At 46.6% G+C, this 19,815-nt stretch overlaps 1 protein-coding gene across 1 annotated transcript; it reads right to left on the bottom strand.

Annotated features, from left to right (window-relative positions):
• Positions 1-439: 439 nt before the first annotated feature.
• Positions 440-18,941, bottom strand: srebf2 (sterol regulatory element binding transcription factor 2). The gene is made up of 19 exons (XM_036552487.1): positions 18,622-18,941; positions 13,165-13,698; positions 12,484-12,644; positions 12,013-12,165; positions 11,489-11,764; positions 11,014-11,128; positions 10,611-10,762; positions 10,118-10,334; positions 9,127-9,302; positions 8,337-8,586; positions 7,831-8,000; positions 7,311-7,482; positions 6,586-6,703; positions 6,290-6,399; positions 5,858-5,990; positions 5,569-5,740; positions 4,818-4,994; positions 3,631-3,745; positions 440-3,205 (listed from the first exon to the last, which is right to left on the bottom strand). The coding sequence occupies exons 1-19, from the start codon at positions 18,710-18,712 to the stop codon at positions 2,988-2,990; spliced, it is 3,510 nt and encodes a 1,169-aa protein (XP_036408380.1). The 5' UTR covers positions 18,713-18,941; the 3' UTR covers positions 440-2,987.
• Between the last annotated feature and the right edge of the window lie 874 nt (positions 18,942-19,815).

Below are 19,815 nucleotides of genomic sequence, written 5' to 3'. Positions count from 1 at the left end.
GGACACACTCCCTTGGTCGTTACTGTTGATTAACTCGCGGAGGCAGAGTCTGGAGACACAATGGGTCTTTTGATCTACAGGGAGGGGCTCAGTCACAGCTATTCAACTGAACATTAATAGCAGGTCTCAAGCGGTTAGAAGAGAAACGTGGGAACAGGTACTGTGTCCTTTACAACACGCTCAGAGATGATGGGTGGAAGAAACAGAAGAAAGGGTAGGCAGAAAAAGGGGAGGGGGATGGAAAAATACAAATAACACAGTCAAACAAGACGATCATGCTGTCCACTAGGGTGAAGCAATGCAACTGTTGCTACTTGTGAAGGCGTTTTCTTCTTCATGACAATGTTCGTGTGAAAGGAGGCTCTGACAAACGATTGCTTCCCACTGTAATGTGCTTTTATTAAAAAACAAAATCAAAATTAACATTAAAAAGCCTGAAACAAAACACACATACAGGGAAAATTTAAGCAAAACATACTGTAACACATCAACAGTGACAACTCTACTAACAGCAGACTGCGGTACAGTGTTCAGTGGATGTCAACCGATGTGACTCAGCATTAAGGGATTTTGGTTGGAACAGACTCCTATCGGTGAGTAACTGACACTTTAACAGAGTTTCCATAGCACACCCTTCTGCTATAGCTACTGTGTGTTAAAATCTCAAGGCAGAATCCATGCAGGCTGAGTGTTTGCCCAAGGTTTCCCAGAGAAACAGCACATGCACTGGCTCAAGCTGCGAAACTGCCATGGAAACCAGCTACTGAAGAGAACGTGGCCATCTGTGCTTGTCAGCCTTGGTCAGCATGTGTGAGTATCTTTGTGTGTTTGAGTGCATGTCAACAATACACTTATACTTAAAAGAATATCCCAAATCCTCATGCTAACTAACTTAAAAGTAAGACAACACTACTTTTCTGCAGATATATACCCACTGAATAATAATAAAAAACAAACAACTTTATGGATTCTAAGAAATCCCCCTTTCTTTTCGACAAAGTCCCTATGTTGCCTTTAAAATAGAAAACACTAATAGCAAAATATCACTCTTCAAAGCCTGAGCATTATCGATCAGCTTTGAGCAAAAAAGACACGTATAATATTACTATTATTAAATAATAAAAATGACACCAATGACAATGACAGCAGTATAATAATGAATGACAAAACAATGAAAATAATGTTTGAATATTTTCCCCATTATACAAGGCATGACAATGATACGGAAAAAAAATCTGATCTACACTAAGGCCTTAAAGCTCAAAAGCTTTTTGTCAAGAATCTACACTTTCCACCAATCCCAGTAGTCCACTCATTCTGGATGGATCCCAAGTTTGTTGATTGGCAGTAGTCTTTGACTAGTTCTGGTCAGTGAACACAACATAATCCAAGATATATTGCTGATCAAGGTCAAAGGTCACCAGTGTCTAGTTGTTTTTCTTCACCTTGTCAACAATCTAGCTCAGAAAATGAGTTGGTTTGGAAAGGATTAAGCAGGATTCTCATTCTTTTCTTCCCGTCTCTCTCTCTCGCTGGCACACCCTGCTGTCCATACCTCTGTTTAAGACTCAAGTCTACACTGCTCTATACAATTATATACAAATCACATGTACTGACCGTGCGTGTGTATCTAAAGTAACTATAAGCAGAATCAGCTTATCTTTGTTTTAAGTTAATAAAAATTGCTTGACATTTGACATTTTTTCCACCAAATGAGCATTATGCAGTATTATTTAAACAGTATTACAGAGTGCTATGTATTTAGCATTGCGCTAAGGTACAGCAAATCAACACCGTACTGTTTATTCCTTATTATTGGTAATTGGTGCTGATTGATGCAGTGCTGCACTGTGCTACAGTGAACTGGCACTGTACAGTCAATGAGGTAGGTACACACTGCTACTGCTCAGCTGTGAGAAACTAGTCTGCGGTTGCATTTTTAAACTGGTGGTTAACTTGCGTCATACAGTAAATGCTTTAAGGGTGAGCTGCAAGCCTTACTGCACCGATGTTCCTTACTGACTACTGCACGTCTTCTCCTAATTGGACATCCCCTGTTTCATCGCAGTGTGATGTCAGATGCATATGGACATTAAAAAAAAAAAAAAACAGTATCACATGTACATACATTACACACGCACTTGGTGGCAAACAGCAGGCTGGAGTTAGTCTGTTCCCAGTAATCGGCCTCAACGTATCAGCAAGGACCGGCTTTTTTTGCCCCTGTAGAGGAAGCCTATGCATCTGTCAACACATGTATACATCAGCGTGGGTGCAGCGGATGTACACAGTCTGTTAGCATGTAGCGACCGACAAGTCAGTTTGCTGCGCCTGTTGCTGCTGTGTACAGTTTTACCTGTAACCTTGCGCCTCTCAGCATACTGTGCACTGTCTCTGTGTCACTTTAACGGTCGGTCCAGTGTGTGTGTGTGTGTGTGTGTGTGTGTGAAGCAGATCTGCGGTCAGTGTGTGTGCGAATTAGGTCCAGCCTATTGAGCTCTGAGGACAGTCTGTGTGTGTGTCAGTAAGAGCAGGGCCCCTGTGCCTTTGACCCAAGAAAGGTGGAGGCTCGAGGAGGAGGAGCATCCATGTTGGTCCCTTCCCCACCTTGACTGCTAATTCGTGCTACTCCGCCCCCCTCATGAACAGTGTATAAATGTGAGAACATGTAAAGAGTGTGTGTCTGTGTGTTTGGTGTGAGTGTACGCAGAGAATTCATGTGTATTAGTATAAACACGGGGTCTGTAAGTGTACAAGTCCATGAAGAATCTGGGTGTGGACACGGGTGTGGTCCAGGTGTACATGGAGGTTGTGGTCCGGGTGTAGATGGGGGGGTATGGTCCAGGTTTAGATGGGGGGTGTGGTCCAGGTGTAGATGGAGGTTGTGGTCCGGGTGTAGACAGGGGTGTGGTCCAGGTGTAGATGGAGGTTGTGGTCTGGGTTTAGGCGGAGGGTGTGGTCCAGGTGTGGGTGGGGGTGTGTCCTCCTCAGGAGGCGGCGATGGTGGTGCCCCCGCTCAGCCTCAGCAAGATCTGCTGGCAGTCCTGCACCGAGCGCCGGTCACCCACCCGCTCCAGCGTCCGCTTGGCCTCCGCCAGCAGGCGGGCGCGGTGACCCGGCGGGGTGAGCAGGGGCAGTGGCAGGTGGCGGCAGGCCAGCAGGATGGCGTGGGCCCTCTCCCTCTCCCCCAGCAGGCACTCCCCCTCTGAGGTGCGGTGGAACAAAGGGGGGGGGGGGGGGGGGGGGCGAGAGTAAGAGGGGGAAAAGGAGAGGGGGAGAGAAAGGGAGGGAGAGAGAGAAAGAGGGGGAGAGGGAGACGGAGAGGGAGACAGAGACGGAGAAAGAGAGGGAGTGTGGGAGGACAGAAAAGCCAGGGTCAGTAAACAGGGATATTAGGGGTCAAGGGTGAGAAAGGAATGAAGGGAAGAGAAAATTGAAGGCAGACGAAGGAACAGAAAGTTGCACAGGTTTAACAGAGGCTCATATACTATATTTTCTGCATGAAATTTGGAGATCTCATTCATTCAATACACGTACAATAGCTTGCACAGCTCTCATCGCGCTAAACTAGCCACCGCCAGCAGGCAGTGCTTGTGCTCTGTGTGGATGCACAGTGCCTGTGTGCATTACCTGCTGTGTAGCCGGGGTTTTGACTCCTGCGTCTCAGACTGTGCTCCAGCAGCTGGTGCGTGCGCGTGGGACTGGCCCCTGCCATCAGCCTCACTGTGGTCTCATGCAGGAACAGCTGAAACAACAAGGAGGAGTAGCCAGGTCGATATGGGTCTCACGTGAATTGGCTGCGTCTGTCTGAGTGATATTTAGACTCAGCCCACCGTTTCTGCCGCTCCAAATTACATTCGTACCATTCAGACCGTGTGCTCATTCCCTACACTACAATTAGCACTGCGTTTAACAACTGCTCATTTGTACGATTTTTTTTGTTTTGGTTTTTTTTTTCCCCAGACTTTGGAATCCCCAGTTGTACACATTAAGCTCCCCTCATTAACACCCTCAGCACTCACACAAGAGTGGTGAGGATCAGTGAAACCTTCAATACATTCTCCTATAGCCAGTGGCTACTTTTCGGACTACAAGTCCCACAGTACATCACAGGAAGGCAAAATGCTGAACGGAGGGTTGGTATAACCCCCCTACATCATCACACAAATTCACAGATGCCTACTGAGTGGTGCAAAGAGGGACCCTGGCTGATGTAACCCAATGCAACCCAGTTGGAATGGAACCAATTACATTCCACTGCTGAGAATGCCTAGTCACTATTGGCTAATAACACAGCCCAGACTCAAACCTTAACCGACTCGGCCAATCAGAATCCCAGGATATATGATGTACCCTTTACTCAGAGCTTGACAGTAATTGATGCCTTGTGTCTGGCTATCCATTGTTACTGCAGTGGCAGCTTACCTGGCTGTGCATCAAATTTTAAAACAGAAAGCAGAACCTGTCCCTATGGCTTTGTTGCCACAACCTTACACAACAGCAGTGAAAACATCCTGCCATGGTTGGGAGCCAGCTATAACAATAACACCGTTTGTAATGTCTCTCCAACACGTTTGCAAAATAAGTGTGATAACAGACCAAGCAGGGTAGCTAGCTTTTCTTTCCATTTTTCTAATAATACTAAAAATGAGTGTATTGAGTAAAACCGTGGACACCAGGATTTTTTCAGGAGATCCAAACATTTCAATGTAGGCAATGATCAGGGCAATGTAATCCCCTACATTAAAAATGATAAGTAGTAATTCAGCTCATATGCTCAGTGATAATACTGATACTGGCAGATCAAGCATTCATACCTTATGTTGTGCCTGCTTGTAGCACTGTCCCAGCCTGCGCAGAGAGCTTAGGTCCCTCTGAAACCCGGCCAGCTGCGAGCTGAGAACAGGGCCCGGCTCCCCGTTGGTGCCGCCTCCTCGCTGCCATAGGCTGGTCCTCAGGGTCAGCAGGAGGTCACACACCAGGAGCTCCACCCCCTTTGAGTTGAGAGATGGAGAATGGGGAAGTGGATGCGTGATTAATGAGGCGACTCGGGTGAAACCACCTACAGGGGAGCGGCTAGGGGCATATGAGAAGGTCCCCTCGGTTCGCACACACTTGACCCAGCGTGTACTGCCCTGCCCTGGCCCACACTGACAGAATGAGAGGTGGTGGGAAGGGAGGGTGGGGCGGGGGGGGGGGCACTGCGAGAAGTGGAGCGTGCAGATTCGGGAGGCCTCTGTGCTGCACTGCAGACACATTGCACTGGGCTGGAGGATCATGCAATGCAACTACAATGCACCACAGCCACCACCCCCTCCGGACTGCACACACACAGCCCCCAGCTGCGGCCTGCTCTACCACAGCGTTAGCGTGGTCTAGTGGATCTGTTGTGTCGTGGATCTTGAATGGATACACTTATGTTCTGTTGTACTGGAGGTCGCTCTGGATAAGAGCTTCTGCTAAAAGCATGTAATGTAATGTGTGTGTGTATGTGTGTGTCATATATGTGTAGACAGTACAGCAAAGTTCAATGGATAAAAGGCGCAGTATATATGGGGTGCCGTGTACCTTGTTGAGCCAGTTGCCGGACTGAGAGATGGGCACAGAGATGCTGGCATGCAGGTAGCCGCTGGCTCGGTCGCAGTGCGCCCGGCAGCCCAGGGTCCCCTCGCCCTTCTGGGGGGACAGGCTCAGCTGGACCCCCTTGCACAGCTGCAGCACAGCCTTGGGCAGCGGGTGACTGCAACAGAGAGGCACCGCGTGAGATGGGGGGAGAGACGGGGACGTGTGTGGGGGGGAGCACACCGCTGCTCATTCACAGGCGCCAGAGAACAACACGGAGCAGAAAGGTACTGACTCGAGCATGTGCAGGGCTCTGGGCATGCGCTCGACCTCGGCCAGCAACGACCTCACCGCCGCGTCGTCACCCTGCAGCCAATGAACGGCTGCCTTCAGGACCGACGCCCACCACCGGCACACGGGGTCTCCCACTGGGCAGGGCAGGGGCAGATAGGGAGACATGCACGTGAGCAGTGTGTGCAAACTCATCAGTGAGACTGACAGTGTGAACAGATTACATTACATTATTGTCAGTTTTCGGTTACGAGCCCTGCTCCTTACCACTATGCCGCACTGCCGCCCATATAAAGCCTAATTACACCTAAATACAGTATGTATACCTGTCTCAGAGAGATAAGTACATCTGTGCACTGCAAGCTGAACTGTGAATCTATGTCTTAATTAACTATAGTTGAGCTTCAGTACGAATGTCATTTGAGGGTGTGTGTACCTGGGGTGGTGTTGTGATTGGGCGGGGGAGGGAAAGGTTGGGTGGGGGAAGGAGACTCCTCTGTACAGCTGTTCAGCAACTGGAGAAACTCCAAGGCACTGGAGAATTCCCTATAAGAAAGAGGGAGAGCAGCTTCAGTACACACGCACACACCTGCACCCACACACACCCAAACACTGCTACACCCTGCTGACTGACTATGACACCCTGCTATCACACACACCGCTACACCCTGCTGACTGACTGTGGCAGCACAACACCCTGACAGCGTGCTGAGAGCGGAGGGGGAACTGTACCCGCTGTCGTCTTTGCGCTTGTCGGCCTCCGTGCTGGAGTGGGGCTGGATGAGCGAGTGCACGGCTCTCTCCAGCAGCTTCTCACAGAAGCAGCGGTGCAGCTGAGCGATGGGGTCGGCTGCAGGCAGGACAGGAGATTAGTGTTCATTCATATTCAGCAGAGGAGCACAGTGTGGAATGAGCTGCCCTTTTATTCAGGACGCTGCTCATTCAAATTCTAGAATGACCGCTGATGCTGTGTTCTTAGGTACTTTAACAGTAGGTATGCACCTGTGTAAGTAAATACTCTTCAGTAAATTTGCATCTCTATGACGTCTACTTAGAAAACAATCGTCTTTTAAAAAAAACATTTACAAAGTAAATGGTTTGTGTTTGTTTGGACGGAACAACTGTTGTGTCTCTCTGTGGGAATCATTAGGATTTGTGGAAAACTGCCCATGTGAAGCCTGAGATATCATGGGATTTATGGGAATGACACATCCCTTTGTCCATAATCCAGAATAATAAATATCATTGGTTCTAATACTACACGCAAGGCGATTAGGTGTGTGATATTTCATAAAATTTGATTGATCAACTGACAACAACATTGACGAGACAGTTTGATAAATAAAAACAAAAGACCTACTCCTTGTCTGGTGGGCATAGTGAATGAGAACATGTGACAAAACACGATGTACAGTATGAGAAGACAATTAAATGAAGTGCCGCAAGATTGTGCGCACCTGGATCTCTCTGAGAGGTGTACACCGATTCCCGGTTCTCAGAATTCACGGACCAGTCGCAACTCAAGAAGAACTGCCGGCCCAGCGGCGTGAAGAGCCAGCGCAGCCAATCAGGGAGCGGCCTACAGTCTGATTGACAGGCCACGCTCTCAGCACAGCTCAGCAGGTAACCCTACCAGAGAGAGTGAGGAGGGGGGGGGGTTAAAAAAGGCAGGAACTGCAACATTTCACAAACAGAAGCAAACCGAAACTGGGTGATGCATGTCTGTCTGGACAGGCTCCTGATATGCTCATAGATTTCCAATACACTCAACCTCCCAATACACTCAGTAACCCCACAGACCTGAGAGACACTGACACCATAGATTACACTTTGGGAGGGAGGGGCTGATGTGAGGCAAGAGTGAGTGAGTGAGTGAGTGAGCGTGTGTGCGTGTGTGTGTGTGTGTGAGAGAGAGTGAGTGAGAGAGAGAGAGAGAGAGGTGTGAAAACAGTAAAGTAATAAACAGTAGCCACTCACAGGCAGACAGGTGAGGTGGTGCCCCAGCACGGCCCGGAGAGCGGTTGCAGCAGTGACGTAGATCTCGGCTTGCTGAACGGGGGGCATTTTCCCCTGGGCGCTCTCGCTCAGGTTGACCGCGCTGAGGGACAGAGACAGCCCCCACAGGCTGCTGCGCTGGGCCAGTTTCCCTGCACAGAGAGACAGGAGGGCATCACTGCCGATACAGTCACAACCATGCTGGCCAGCACAGACACAGGCTCAGTTATATACCAACATCATGTGGGAAATATAAAAGGAATGCATACTCCGGAGGAATTATATGGTAATGTTGGATGTTCTATAGTTTTGAATATGAAATGAAGATATATGAAAGATTTACAAAATAGCCTTTTAAGGGCTACTGACCAGGTGGTCATCGCACTTTCCTCAAGGGTACATTTTCATACTAACACTAATTAACTTTTTCGGAAGGAAGCACCCATTGTCCCCTTTAAAGTGACAGGGGCTTATCGTGACGAACCCACCTGTGAGCTGCAGCTGGCTGAGCCTGTGATAGACCAGGGCAGCATCCCGGGAACTGGTCTGGGACTCCTCCCCCTCGTGCTTTCCTCCAACCTGGCGTACCAGCCAGCCCAGGGGGGTGGGCCGATGCAGGCAGTAGCGAATCACATTCCAGGACAGGGAGCAGGCGAGGTCCAGCCCGGTAGTCGGGAGGGCCCTGGACAAGACGGAAAGGCAGGTCTGCAGGCTGGCGTCTGCAGCGGTATAGTCACCCTGAGAGAGAGAGAGGGAGAAAGATAATGGGAGGCTTTTAATGACCTCTGTATGGAGCATCTTCTTCAAGCTCTCAGGTTGAGAGTGAGAGAGTGTCCTGTATAAAGAAATGTTTTAAACATATACAGTGTTCTTCAAATCACAGGTACTAAATACACACGAGGTACTAAAAGTTAAGAAGAGCTTTGCAGTGCTGAATATGAGCAAAAAAGGTGCTGTTTATTTTGCCATTTGGGTGTTCAGTCATTCCAGTGGGTTCACAAGACATAGTTATGTATATTCAAAAAGCATGGCACTTAGTCAAACTTAGTGTTTCAACTTATGTAAATTCACTTTTGAAGTTTGGTGGACACCTATTTTTACCTGAACACATATTTTCACCTGAACTGTACTGTACTGTATCATAGCTAAATTGTATAGCAAAATAACAAAATATGATCGCCACCAAAAAAGCAAATAGTACAGAAAAGAAGAAAGAGAGAGAAACTGAGATGGGGGAAAAGACAAAAAGGAGAAAATTAACTGTTTGTTCGCACTCACCCTGTGCAAGTGGAGGTCTGCTTGCTTTCGGTGCCTCCAGAAGCACACGGATTTGGGGGAGTGGAGAGGGGTGACGGGCTCCCAGAGGTACAGCACCCTGACACAGCCCCACACTGCCCCCACCCCGCTCAGCACCCACACGCTCACCCAGGGCAGGAGGCACCACAGCCAGCCAGCTGCGGGGGGGGAGGGAGAGGCAGACACTGAAGGCTACGCTCAGTCACAGCTCAGACTCCAATAACCTTAATCCACACACAGCCAGAAGGCTTAAACATATAGAGTGAGAACTGTCCAACTGCCTTCTGATTCATCACTTGTGAAAAGGTGTGAAAAATAAAAAGGTGTGAGAAATTTGCTTGGTTTCACACTGGTTAAATTAGTTATCAGTTTGCTCGAAATGCGTGACACACTTTCCGTCTTTGAACTACTTTTGAACATGTAAATGTGCCACCCGGTGTTGTGTAATCCTCACAAGCACTTATCTCACTCCTTTTGTTTGAGAAATGGGCGCAATTACAAATACCTTGGTTAAAAAAAAATAACCCAAATTATAATAGCAAAGACATCTGTATTGTAACAGTAGTACACAGGGACTGGGGGGAGCAGGGGGGTGGGGATGGGTTTCACATCCGTGTGTTCATTTCTCCAGTGGATTCATCATTGGATCGCTGGGAGTGTGGAATACAGCACAGCATTCATTCAGCCGGTCAGATGGCTCAGATTTGTACTGGATTCAGTGTCTGCATTCTCTCCCAGTAGTTCAAACAATGACGCGTTGGAATTCTGATGGTACATGCGACTTTAACACTGTATGACTCGAGCGCTTTAATTGACAGAAGGCCTCTTCTGTTCCCTTAGTGCTGCCACATGTATTCACACACCTTGAGTACCAACAGTGGATATGTACAATATCAATAGTCGAGCAGTACCATTTGTTACATGATAAAAGTATCACTTATAAACGCCTAACATCCATGAAATGAGGACTTACCGAAGTTCTGGGTTTGACTGGGCAGACCGAACAAGCTTCGGGAGGGTCCATGCCCGCCCCCCGCTGCCACCCAGCCAGGGCCCCCACCCCGGGGCTCGGATCCCAGGAGCGACGGGAGGGGGTTGAGGGAGAGGCAGAGGAAGGTGAGGGCGCAGAGGAGGAGGCGAGAGCGGTCCATTACTCCTACAGAGGAGGGCGAATTCGGCTCACTCTTCACCTGTGACAGAGAGAGAGAGAGAGAGGGAGGTAACTATGCAACTGCCTTTCAAAGACCCTCTTGCAACACAAACATTTCATGCGAAATTAACATAGATTTTTTTGGTTCATCAAACTGATTGTTAGACCCCAACAGCAATACATTAACTGAATTCCAGAGAAAACCATTTCCATTTTTTTTTTGCAAAAGGTAATATTCGACTACTCAACTGGAACAGTCGCCACACTTCATAAAATCCATCCCATGGATTTTAGTGACTGAAGTTGTGAAGCGTACCTGCTCGTGCTCCAGTAAGGGGCTCCCAGGCTCCGAGTCGATGCAGTAAGGGGAGAACTGGTGGGGAGAGCCTGATCCGGAGTCAGAGGCCGGGGGTGACATCATCACCACCTCTGGCTTCACCTCCATCTCCTCAGTCAGACACACTGACTCTGAGTCAGACAGGGAGAGAGAGAGAGAGACGGGTGAATACTGCCTGCCTTCTGACTGGTCCATTGTACAGTTTGATATTTTTTCATGATATACGCTAGATTAGCCTCTAAATAAAATACATGAATTAGTTGACGTTATGGTCCTTTTTCATAAGTAAAAACTTATGGCTGTAAAAGGTAAAAATCTATAGTTATCCAAAGAATTTTGTCATGTATATATAATCGATTAGTTATTTCTTTTCATTACTCACTGTTCTTCTGGTTGGCCATCTTGAGAGCCAGGTTTTCCTGCCGCAGTTTGTGGTTGACCTGCTGCAGGTACTTGATGTAGTCAATAGCCTTCCGCAGTACACCTGACTTGTGCATCTACACAATGAAATACAACTATGTGTTAATATGCGAGAATACAAATAAAAAAACTTCACACAGGCAAATCCTTTCTTGACCCTACCTGACCACCACATACCAACACATGCACATCAAAAAACACAATAAACACAAAAACCAGTAACCAGTAACCTTTTACATTTTCACACTTTACTACCCTTCCATATCTGTTTGTTTGCTCAACTTCGATCAGCACCAAAATAGGACAAATACATCAAATAAACCACATACTTCATATAAACAATGGTAGAGCCTACTCTCAGAATCCTAAGTACAGAGCTAAAGCGAATATCTGGATATTGTCCACCCCAGACCCCCTTACCCAACCCCCCGACCCACCTTGGCATCGTTGCCCATGACCAGGTCCCTCAGCTCCAGGATCTTGTCGTTGATGGAGGAGCGGTACCTCTTCTCGATGATGTTGTGGGTGGTTCTCCTCTCTCCTTCCTTCACCCCCGTCCCAGGCCCCACCCCCACCCCGGCCCCCTGGTCCAGGCCCGCCCTGACGGCGGTCCCGCCGTGGGACGCCCCCGACGACAGCTGCTTGATGGGCAGCTTGTCCCCGCCGCCCATCATGACAGGAACGGTGGTGAGGATGTTCCCGCCCATCAGAGTCTGGGTGGAAGTAGAGGAGGAAGAGAGGAGTGAAAAGGGGAACAAATTAATGGTTTCGCGGCATATCAACCGGTGCAAGGACACACACATTGTTTAAACCTGTGGAAGGCCAAGAGGAAGGGACAGAAACGAGGAAGAGAAAAGCACAGTGGGTGCAAAGGCAGTAGAATCACAGAGGGGAAGGCAAAGAGAGGGAGCACCACTGCAGGATGACGGGAGACAGACAGAGGCAGAGCGAGGGGTAGTACCGGCACTTGCAGGGCGGTGGTCTGGATGGGCGTGGTCAGGGTGGTGATGCTGGCCGGGTTCTGCATTGTGGACAGAACCTGGGTTCCATCTGGCTTCAGTGTGGTCAGCACTAGTGAGTCTGTTTTTAAAATCTGGGGCTGGTGGACAAGGACCTGAGGGACACGGAGACAAAGCCTGTGGCTATCACCATGGCAATGGTCAATGTCCACTATCAAAACTTTATAATGTCCATGCAGGGTTAAGCATATGTATGGTCAATCTTGACCAGATATTTATTTACACTTGTTAGTAATAACACACAGATCTCCTTCTGGGCCAAAATTGTGGGGATACATTAATTTACAGAAAATATACCCATTTTTCCACATAAGTCATTGAAAATGACAGCCACGGGAAAATGACAAACACATATCTCACGAACAATGAAACACACAAACACATGTTCAGTTACACAATAATGTAGCACTCACTGGAACTTGCTGCACCTGCTGTGACATAGTATGCACTGCAGTGGGTGCTGTGGAGAGCGTCTGTATTGTCTGGCCGGCTGGTGTCAGGACGCGCTGATGTTGAATTGTCATTGGCTGGACTTGTGGTGATGTCACAATGCTCTGCATCTGTGGCTGCAGGACTGCGGAGAGAAGGAGGGGAGGTAATGGACGTTATTGCAGTGTATGTAAAGTCTCCATGATCTGACCCAGGATCAGTTCAAGTTTATTCATAAAATTTCTGGTTCAGTACTAAAGCTGATCCTGATTCTGCTGTTGGTAACAGATGGAAGCATTATCATGCAAAAAATGGTAATAAAAAAGGCACGAAAAATCGCTACTAATTCCTGCAGAAAGCAAAGAACTAAACCACTGCAGAAGCCTTGTTTTTAGCATGAATATCCTGTATGGAAGTATAAAATCTACTACTCCAACAAAACCTTTCAGGCCAAATAAACTGCTTTATAAAAACATGCATGGCAAAGATTGTTAACAAAGAATTGTGTGAAGAAATTGAGTGTGCAAAACTTTTTAAAATATTTGTGTACAGTAAGAAAGGGCTAAAGAAATGCAACAAGTTAGTATTATTGTTAACTCTCTTAAGGAGCATCACTCTCTGCGGCAGGGCTGTTCCCAGGGTTTGGACAAACGGTCACGACTCACCCTGGAAGCCGGTGGTGGGGCTCTGGTGGCAGATGACCTGGTTCTGGATGAAGCGGGACTGGGAGGCACTGCTCAGCGTGGGGGCGAACATCACCGTCTGGGCCTGGGTCTGGACCGGCACCGTCTGGGCCTGCACGGGGAAGCTCTGGGTCTGCACGGCGAGGGTCTGCGTCTGGACTGGGACGGCCTGGGTCTGGACCTGGAGGGTCTGGGTGGGCTGCGGCTGGATCTGCTGGGCGAGGGGGGGCCGGGGCTGCAGCAGGGGAGGGGTGCGAAGCTGCTGCTGTTGCTGGGGGGAGGCCGCCGCCTGGACGGGGGTTTGGGGAGGGGTGAGGGGCAAAGACTGGGGGGCGGGCGCAGGGGCAGGGGTAGGAGCAGGGGTGGGGGCCAGGGCAGCAGTTTGGGGTGTCTGAGGGGTCTGAGGCGGTGGGCGGGGGGCGGCCCCTGCACCGGTCTGGAGGGAACCCGGGGCCATTTGGTCTTCGAAGAGGTCGGGGAAGTCGCCCACCTGGTTGCTGACAAACTGGAGCATCTCTGCAAGGAGAAGATGATGTCACTCAGGGAGGTTCTGTCTCAATCCTGTGAAACAGTGTCAAACAGCGCACCGTTTCTTCAGTCCAGTTATCACTTCACACCACATGCCGTTACGTGGGATCAACTCGCAGACGGGGGGGGACCAGCTCTTTCAGAGGAGCGGATTCACCTGCGTGACAAAAGTACCTACGTAGTTGTACCCTTTATGATAAAAAACCCGTCTATCTTGACTAACCTACAGATGATTAACACATTCCAAAGCACAGTGGCCTTCACCTGCAGTTCAAGTACGTTTTCTGCACAGCTAACCATGGAAAAGGGAGACTTTACCGTACATTAACCTTGACACAACCCTGTTACAGCTGTGAGAGAGAGAGACAAAGGCACGGTTTACAGCACAGGAAAAGATAACAGAAAAGAGGGCGAGGAAGACAAGATTTATTATGTGGCCTTGACTACTGTTCTGGCAGGCTGACAAAACAGGGGAAGGGTTGGGCAGCAGCGTGGTGTAGTGGTAAGAGGGCAGGGCTCGCAACTGAAAAGTTGCTAGTTCAATTCCCTGCTGGGGCACTGCTGGTGTGCCCCTGGGCAAGTTAATCAACCCACAATTGCTTCAGTAAATATGCAGCTGTATAAGTGGATAAAACTGTAACATATGACGGTCGCTCTGGATAAGAGCAACTTCTAAATGACAGTAATGTAATGTAATGTAATGGGCTGTAGACTTCATCTGAGATGACTTCACAGACAATTTGTGAAGACCTTTGTGTTACATGGACCAAAATGACAAATTAATCACTCTTTGCCTTGCTGAATATCACAACCATCTTACTTTTGTGTTTTTTAAAACCACTTGCAGCACACCATTGGTTCCAGTGTTAGACTGAGTATTATAGTGTTACTCATTAAACGGTACTTGCAGTGACCGCTCATGGCTTTTATATATTCTAAGAATATGGTTTAATTAAATAAGTGAATAAGTGATTTAACCTATAATGCCACACTTAGCTTCTGAAACACTGTGAACAGCCAATCAAAGCCGGTGGGATGGTGTTACAAGGGGATATCATCTGCTAATCCAGTACTGGTGAGCAAGCTTGCCATACCTTTGCGGAAGACTTCTGTATGTGCTCTCAACTCAACGCAGTGAACAATGCATACCTTTTAAGTAAAAAGGTCAAAATTAACCGTGTGCCCATGTTAGCTTTTGAGGCTTGCCCAGACATAGCAGGGAGAATCATCTGCCTGAACTTCCGCCAGCCAGGGATATGCCGCTGACATCACTCTAACTTCCTCGTGTAGTACTACCGTTCTGCTGGATATATCACGTATATCACTGCCTCTGTTTCTGTGGAGCTGGAGATAAGTCCCGAGAGCAGAGGCAGAAAAACAGAGCGAGGAGCTCAACAGAAACAGGTGCAGCTGAACGCTTCACCTTCCTACAATTTTCCCCCGAAGACAGTTAGGAGCTGGCCGAGCATCTGCCTGCCTATCCCTTCGTGTTTGTGTCCTTAAAGCACGAGACACAAACACAGAAAAGGAAAAGGATTTTTCGGGCTACTTATTAGATCTGACATTTTGCAGTCTAACATTTTTTTTTAATAAAAAGCATAGCCAAATTAGTGCCTTGCCATTTTCAAAGGACATAGTCTATTTCGTATTAGTTACCTTTGCATTGAATATATAGTAGCACTTTACAGACTGCATGATTATTCAGTCCTCTAGCCTGTACAATTGAAAAAAGTTATTTTGAGAAATACTGTATAGCGGCTGACATGCTCTTAAAGCACTGTACTGCATAATAAGAATCAATGCCTGCATGGTGGTCACACACACTGTGAAGAGCATGCAACATAACCAGTATACTGTTATGCAATAATGTAACAGCCACACAGTAAGGCAATGAAACACTTACAAATTCAATCTGATTTTTTTCTTTGTTTAACTGTTAAATGCATGAATAAGCACAGATAAAGATACTGTACTGTTCTCTGTTCTGGTGGTGGCTTCACTAGGTAAAGGTAAAACCACACATACTGTTCATTATCATATAATTGTCAGAGGTGACAATAATCAGGCTACGCTATACTGGTGAAGGACTTTACCACTCCTGTCAGAGACCAATTATAGGAGATATTCTGACAAGAGATCCTTCTGTTCTGAATAGAAAACAATATCATTAGGATACCTTTTACCTGGAATTTAACACTTCAGAACCTCTGCCTTTAGTCTGCTAACACATGGCCAATTCCACACATTTAACAAAGCAGAGCCTACACCCATAATTCAGGAGCAAACAACATTTCACTCTTCTGCGACGCACCAATACACAACTGCAAAGACAGGTCTCATCCTGTGAAGTCTGCACTGGGCTTTGCCCCCCATTTTACCCATAAACCACGACCAGATCACACCAGCTCTGCTAGACTGAAAAAGTGGCACACTGTTATACATGGCGCATTGCCAAGAGATAAAGTGGCAGCATAACTATCCTTGTAACGGCTTTGACAATGAAGAGAGCTGCCTTGAACTCACGTGCACAGCGTTATCTGGGGTAGCATTATCATTATTGCATTACTAAAAAGTACATCCTTTCTCCCTCACACTAATGCTACTTAAGCACAAAGGCTAAATACAACATGTTTCCACACATGCCCTAGCTTTTCAGCACTACTTGTATCAAAAATGTTTTGGACATATTTGGATGCTTTTGTTCAAGGTGACTTCCTGGAGTGTCTTCCAATATCATTCATTGTGTCACAGCAGACACGAGCGTGACACCAAGAGCACTGCACCACAGAAAACACAGCACAGATTCAAATGCACTTAGGCACCCAAGGTAAAGCAGGCATAGGGGACCGTTTCCTGGGCTTCTCAGAACTACGCACATGGGGTTATGTAATCACAAGGGGGCAGCTCCATTAGGAATCTCACCCAGCAGAAAAATCTAAGTAAACAAGCAGCACTTGCTCCATAGACACTATTCATCAATATTAAATCCCTATTACTAACAACAATTATTAGCAATGACAGTTTTTTTTTATTCAGGAGGTAAAATTAAGGAACACTATGCCAATAACCTGTAAAACATAAATCTCTGCTTAATTGCAATAATTTTGACATAGTACTTTCTTCATTATGATTGTTGCTTCTTGGCAAGATAATTTTTTGGTATTTTTACTATCCATATTTATATCGAACAGTTATTGTTTTGTTGCCGTAAGAGCAAATGTTAATGAATAAACTTGGTTAAATGTAAAGCATATTGACAGTATTTTTAAAATTGAATTAGAGAAATAAACACTGTGTCTTAAGTCCGGTAGAATCTTCATTCTGTTTACGATTTTTACATGAGTGTTTTTTAACGGCTTCTGACTTTTTTTTCCACCAACGTCTTGGTGGTGTTTGGAAAAACACATTTTGATTTGTTGCGCTTCTTACTATTTTACAGAGGCCAGCCATTGTACTATTAATATTAAGATAAGACTGGACGGTGGAGTGGAAATTCGCCAGGACTGTTCGGTTCATTCCTCTTCACATTCCTAACTTTTGACATTGAAAGGGATTACGTAACATTGGTGCAGGATGCTTTAGCTCCAGCTCGCGGTGTGACAGCCGCCGATCAGTCCGCTGGCGCTCCGTTCGGTAAAATTCCACGCTAATTGCAATTCGGTGACCTGCACAGGACGATCCTATGAGTAAAGCCGTGTCCTTTTCACAGCGTGCCAAAGTTAAACTCTTGTTTTGACAAGGAGGGGGCGAAACACTGATGGTATCTCGTGTGCTTAGGTCACTTGCTGAACTTTCTAGCAGAGCTAGCCTGTTGCCACAGGACCGCAGCGCTGAACAAGGGAGGCATTTGTGGATGGAGTGTTAGTGACGACCAGGATTACTCAGTCTCTATTTTTACAGAATTAGTAGACAAGACCGACCGATACAACCTCCAACTCATACAGCAATAACAACCTACACAAAATGTAGCGCACACTGGACAAACGGACAAAAAGACACACGTACATCAGGTAGAATTCATTTAAAAGCCTATGCAAAAATACAAAACACCTGATTGCACAATGCAGGGACGAGAGCCACGCGACAGGTATCTCAGCAATAAATTGCTAAGGAAGTACACGGCCAGAATTCACCTATGAATCAATCAATGATGACATTTTTTAAGTAACTTGAAGCCTCGCTAAGAGTAAAAAAATGACTAAACAAACATTAACCATTAAAACGGGCATTCCTCAGATGTGAGCAGATCCTGATGCCATCAGCCTGCGCATCGATCTCTGCATTTCCTTTCGACGCACTTTTCCGCTGCCTGCTTAGTCGTTCTATCTCCCTGTCGTACATCACTTTACACAAGTTTATGGAAGTTACGTTTGGAGCCCTATAATGCAGCAAAGCGTAAATCCTAGAGTGAGCTGAAATAAAACAAATCAGTAATCAATAAACAAATCTGTGTACTAGGCACAAGCGTGCACTAATAGCAAACATTAACGTCAAAATTTAGCATTGTCAATTACAGGTAGCTAGCTAAGATTAGATAATGAGCCAGATGGAACAATGATTTAGAAGATACCCAACAACAAAAATCGGTCAGTTCATTTCCTACCTAATTGTTGTTATCTAAGGTTATCTAGTTTTGTTTCAATTGTACATGATATCTGATTTTACAGTAATGGACTATTTACAAGCACAGTACTGTAACGTTAGTTGACACGTTTTCTCCGACAGTAGTTCAACAGCTATGTAGCCTCGTTAGCTAGCCAGTTTGACACATGATCGTACCGCGAGCGTATCGTAAAAATAACACCTAGCAGATCCAAAGCGGAAATGGGTCAAAAGAAATTTCCCATGCCGCACGGAAACAACAAACACCCGATTTTATTTAGACGGTGCCTAATTAATGGAATCACTCACCATCGATGTCACCCAGAGTAAATTCGTCTCCAAGTTCTGACAACGTCGGGTCCATATTTTCCATTGTAGATATATACTCCCCACCCTCCATACTCAATTTCTGACTCCTGGCTTACCCGGCGTTAACCGGAGAATTATAGAAGAGAGAAAAAAGAAGCTCCAAGACGCCCGGTGGGGCTGGAAAACTTCGCACACTCTTTGCCTTTCCAATAACCTGTGACCGTATAGATGAGTAGAAAAAGTGTCAAAACCAAGAAAACGATTCCAAATGCCTCGAGGAGGCGTTCGACTGTGTTACAAGTCCCATTTACAAGCCACCCGCAGCCATCTTGATTTCCACATATGACGTCATTTACAAACACTGGCTGAGAACCAGCTGCGTTCCTGATTGGTAGAGCCATGGCTGTTGTTGTCATGAGACCAGGTATGACGAACCAATCGGAATGCTTTCTCCTCCGTGGTCTGATAGTACGTCATTGATCAGAAGCTTTCGAGTAATTTGAATTGACCGCGCCCCCCTTGTACCAAAGCGGCGTTATGGTTCCTCAAAAGAAAAACTCCGCCTAAATATATTCAAGCAAATGACATTTCAGTATAAATATTTCATGAGGGGACAGCAGGAATATATGCATTATTCAAGAGAACGTTGGCGCATGTATATGGTACGCGAGGTTTGGGCTTCACCATTTACTGTACCTCTAGGTTTTACATAATCCAACACGTGCTCACAGTGTGTCTGTCAACTCCAGATCTTTAGCTTACTGTATACAGTATTGGAATCCACTATGTGACCGTTTTCTTGCACGTGGTCTGGTTTGCAATCCCTAATCATAGTTTCCATCATGTACTAGAAAATTGTTTAACCAGTACCAACTGTTGCAAGTCGTATTTTCAAAGAGACTGTCATTCACAGAAAAAATGAAGGTGATGATGAATTTGTCCAGACCCAGGATATACCTTTAGATGTAAGGGTTTAACTTTAAAGCCATTTAGATTATTTAATCATTTGATGCACCATGTTTACCGTTAAGTCAACTCCCTTCATGCCCAACATTTCTCTGTTCCAGTTTTTGCTAAGCATTGTGGGCCATCCTAAACACGAGTCTTCAAATCAGAGGACTGTAATGATAAATACTAACAATCACTTTTAACTGCATAGATAAGAGGAAGTGAAAGTGGGGTTTTAGTGTTTAT

This window comes from Megalops cyprinoides, chromosome 19, assembly GCF_013368585.1.
Source record: "Megalops cyprinoides isolate fMegCyp1 chromosome 19, fMegCyp1.pri, whole genome shotgun sequence".
NCBI lineage: Eukaryota > Metazoa > Chordata > Actinopteri > Elopiformes > Megalopidae > Megalops > Megalops cyprinoides.
This window is presented reverse-complemented; position numbering and strand designations above follow the sequence as displayed.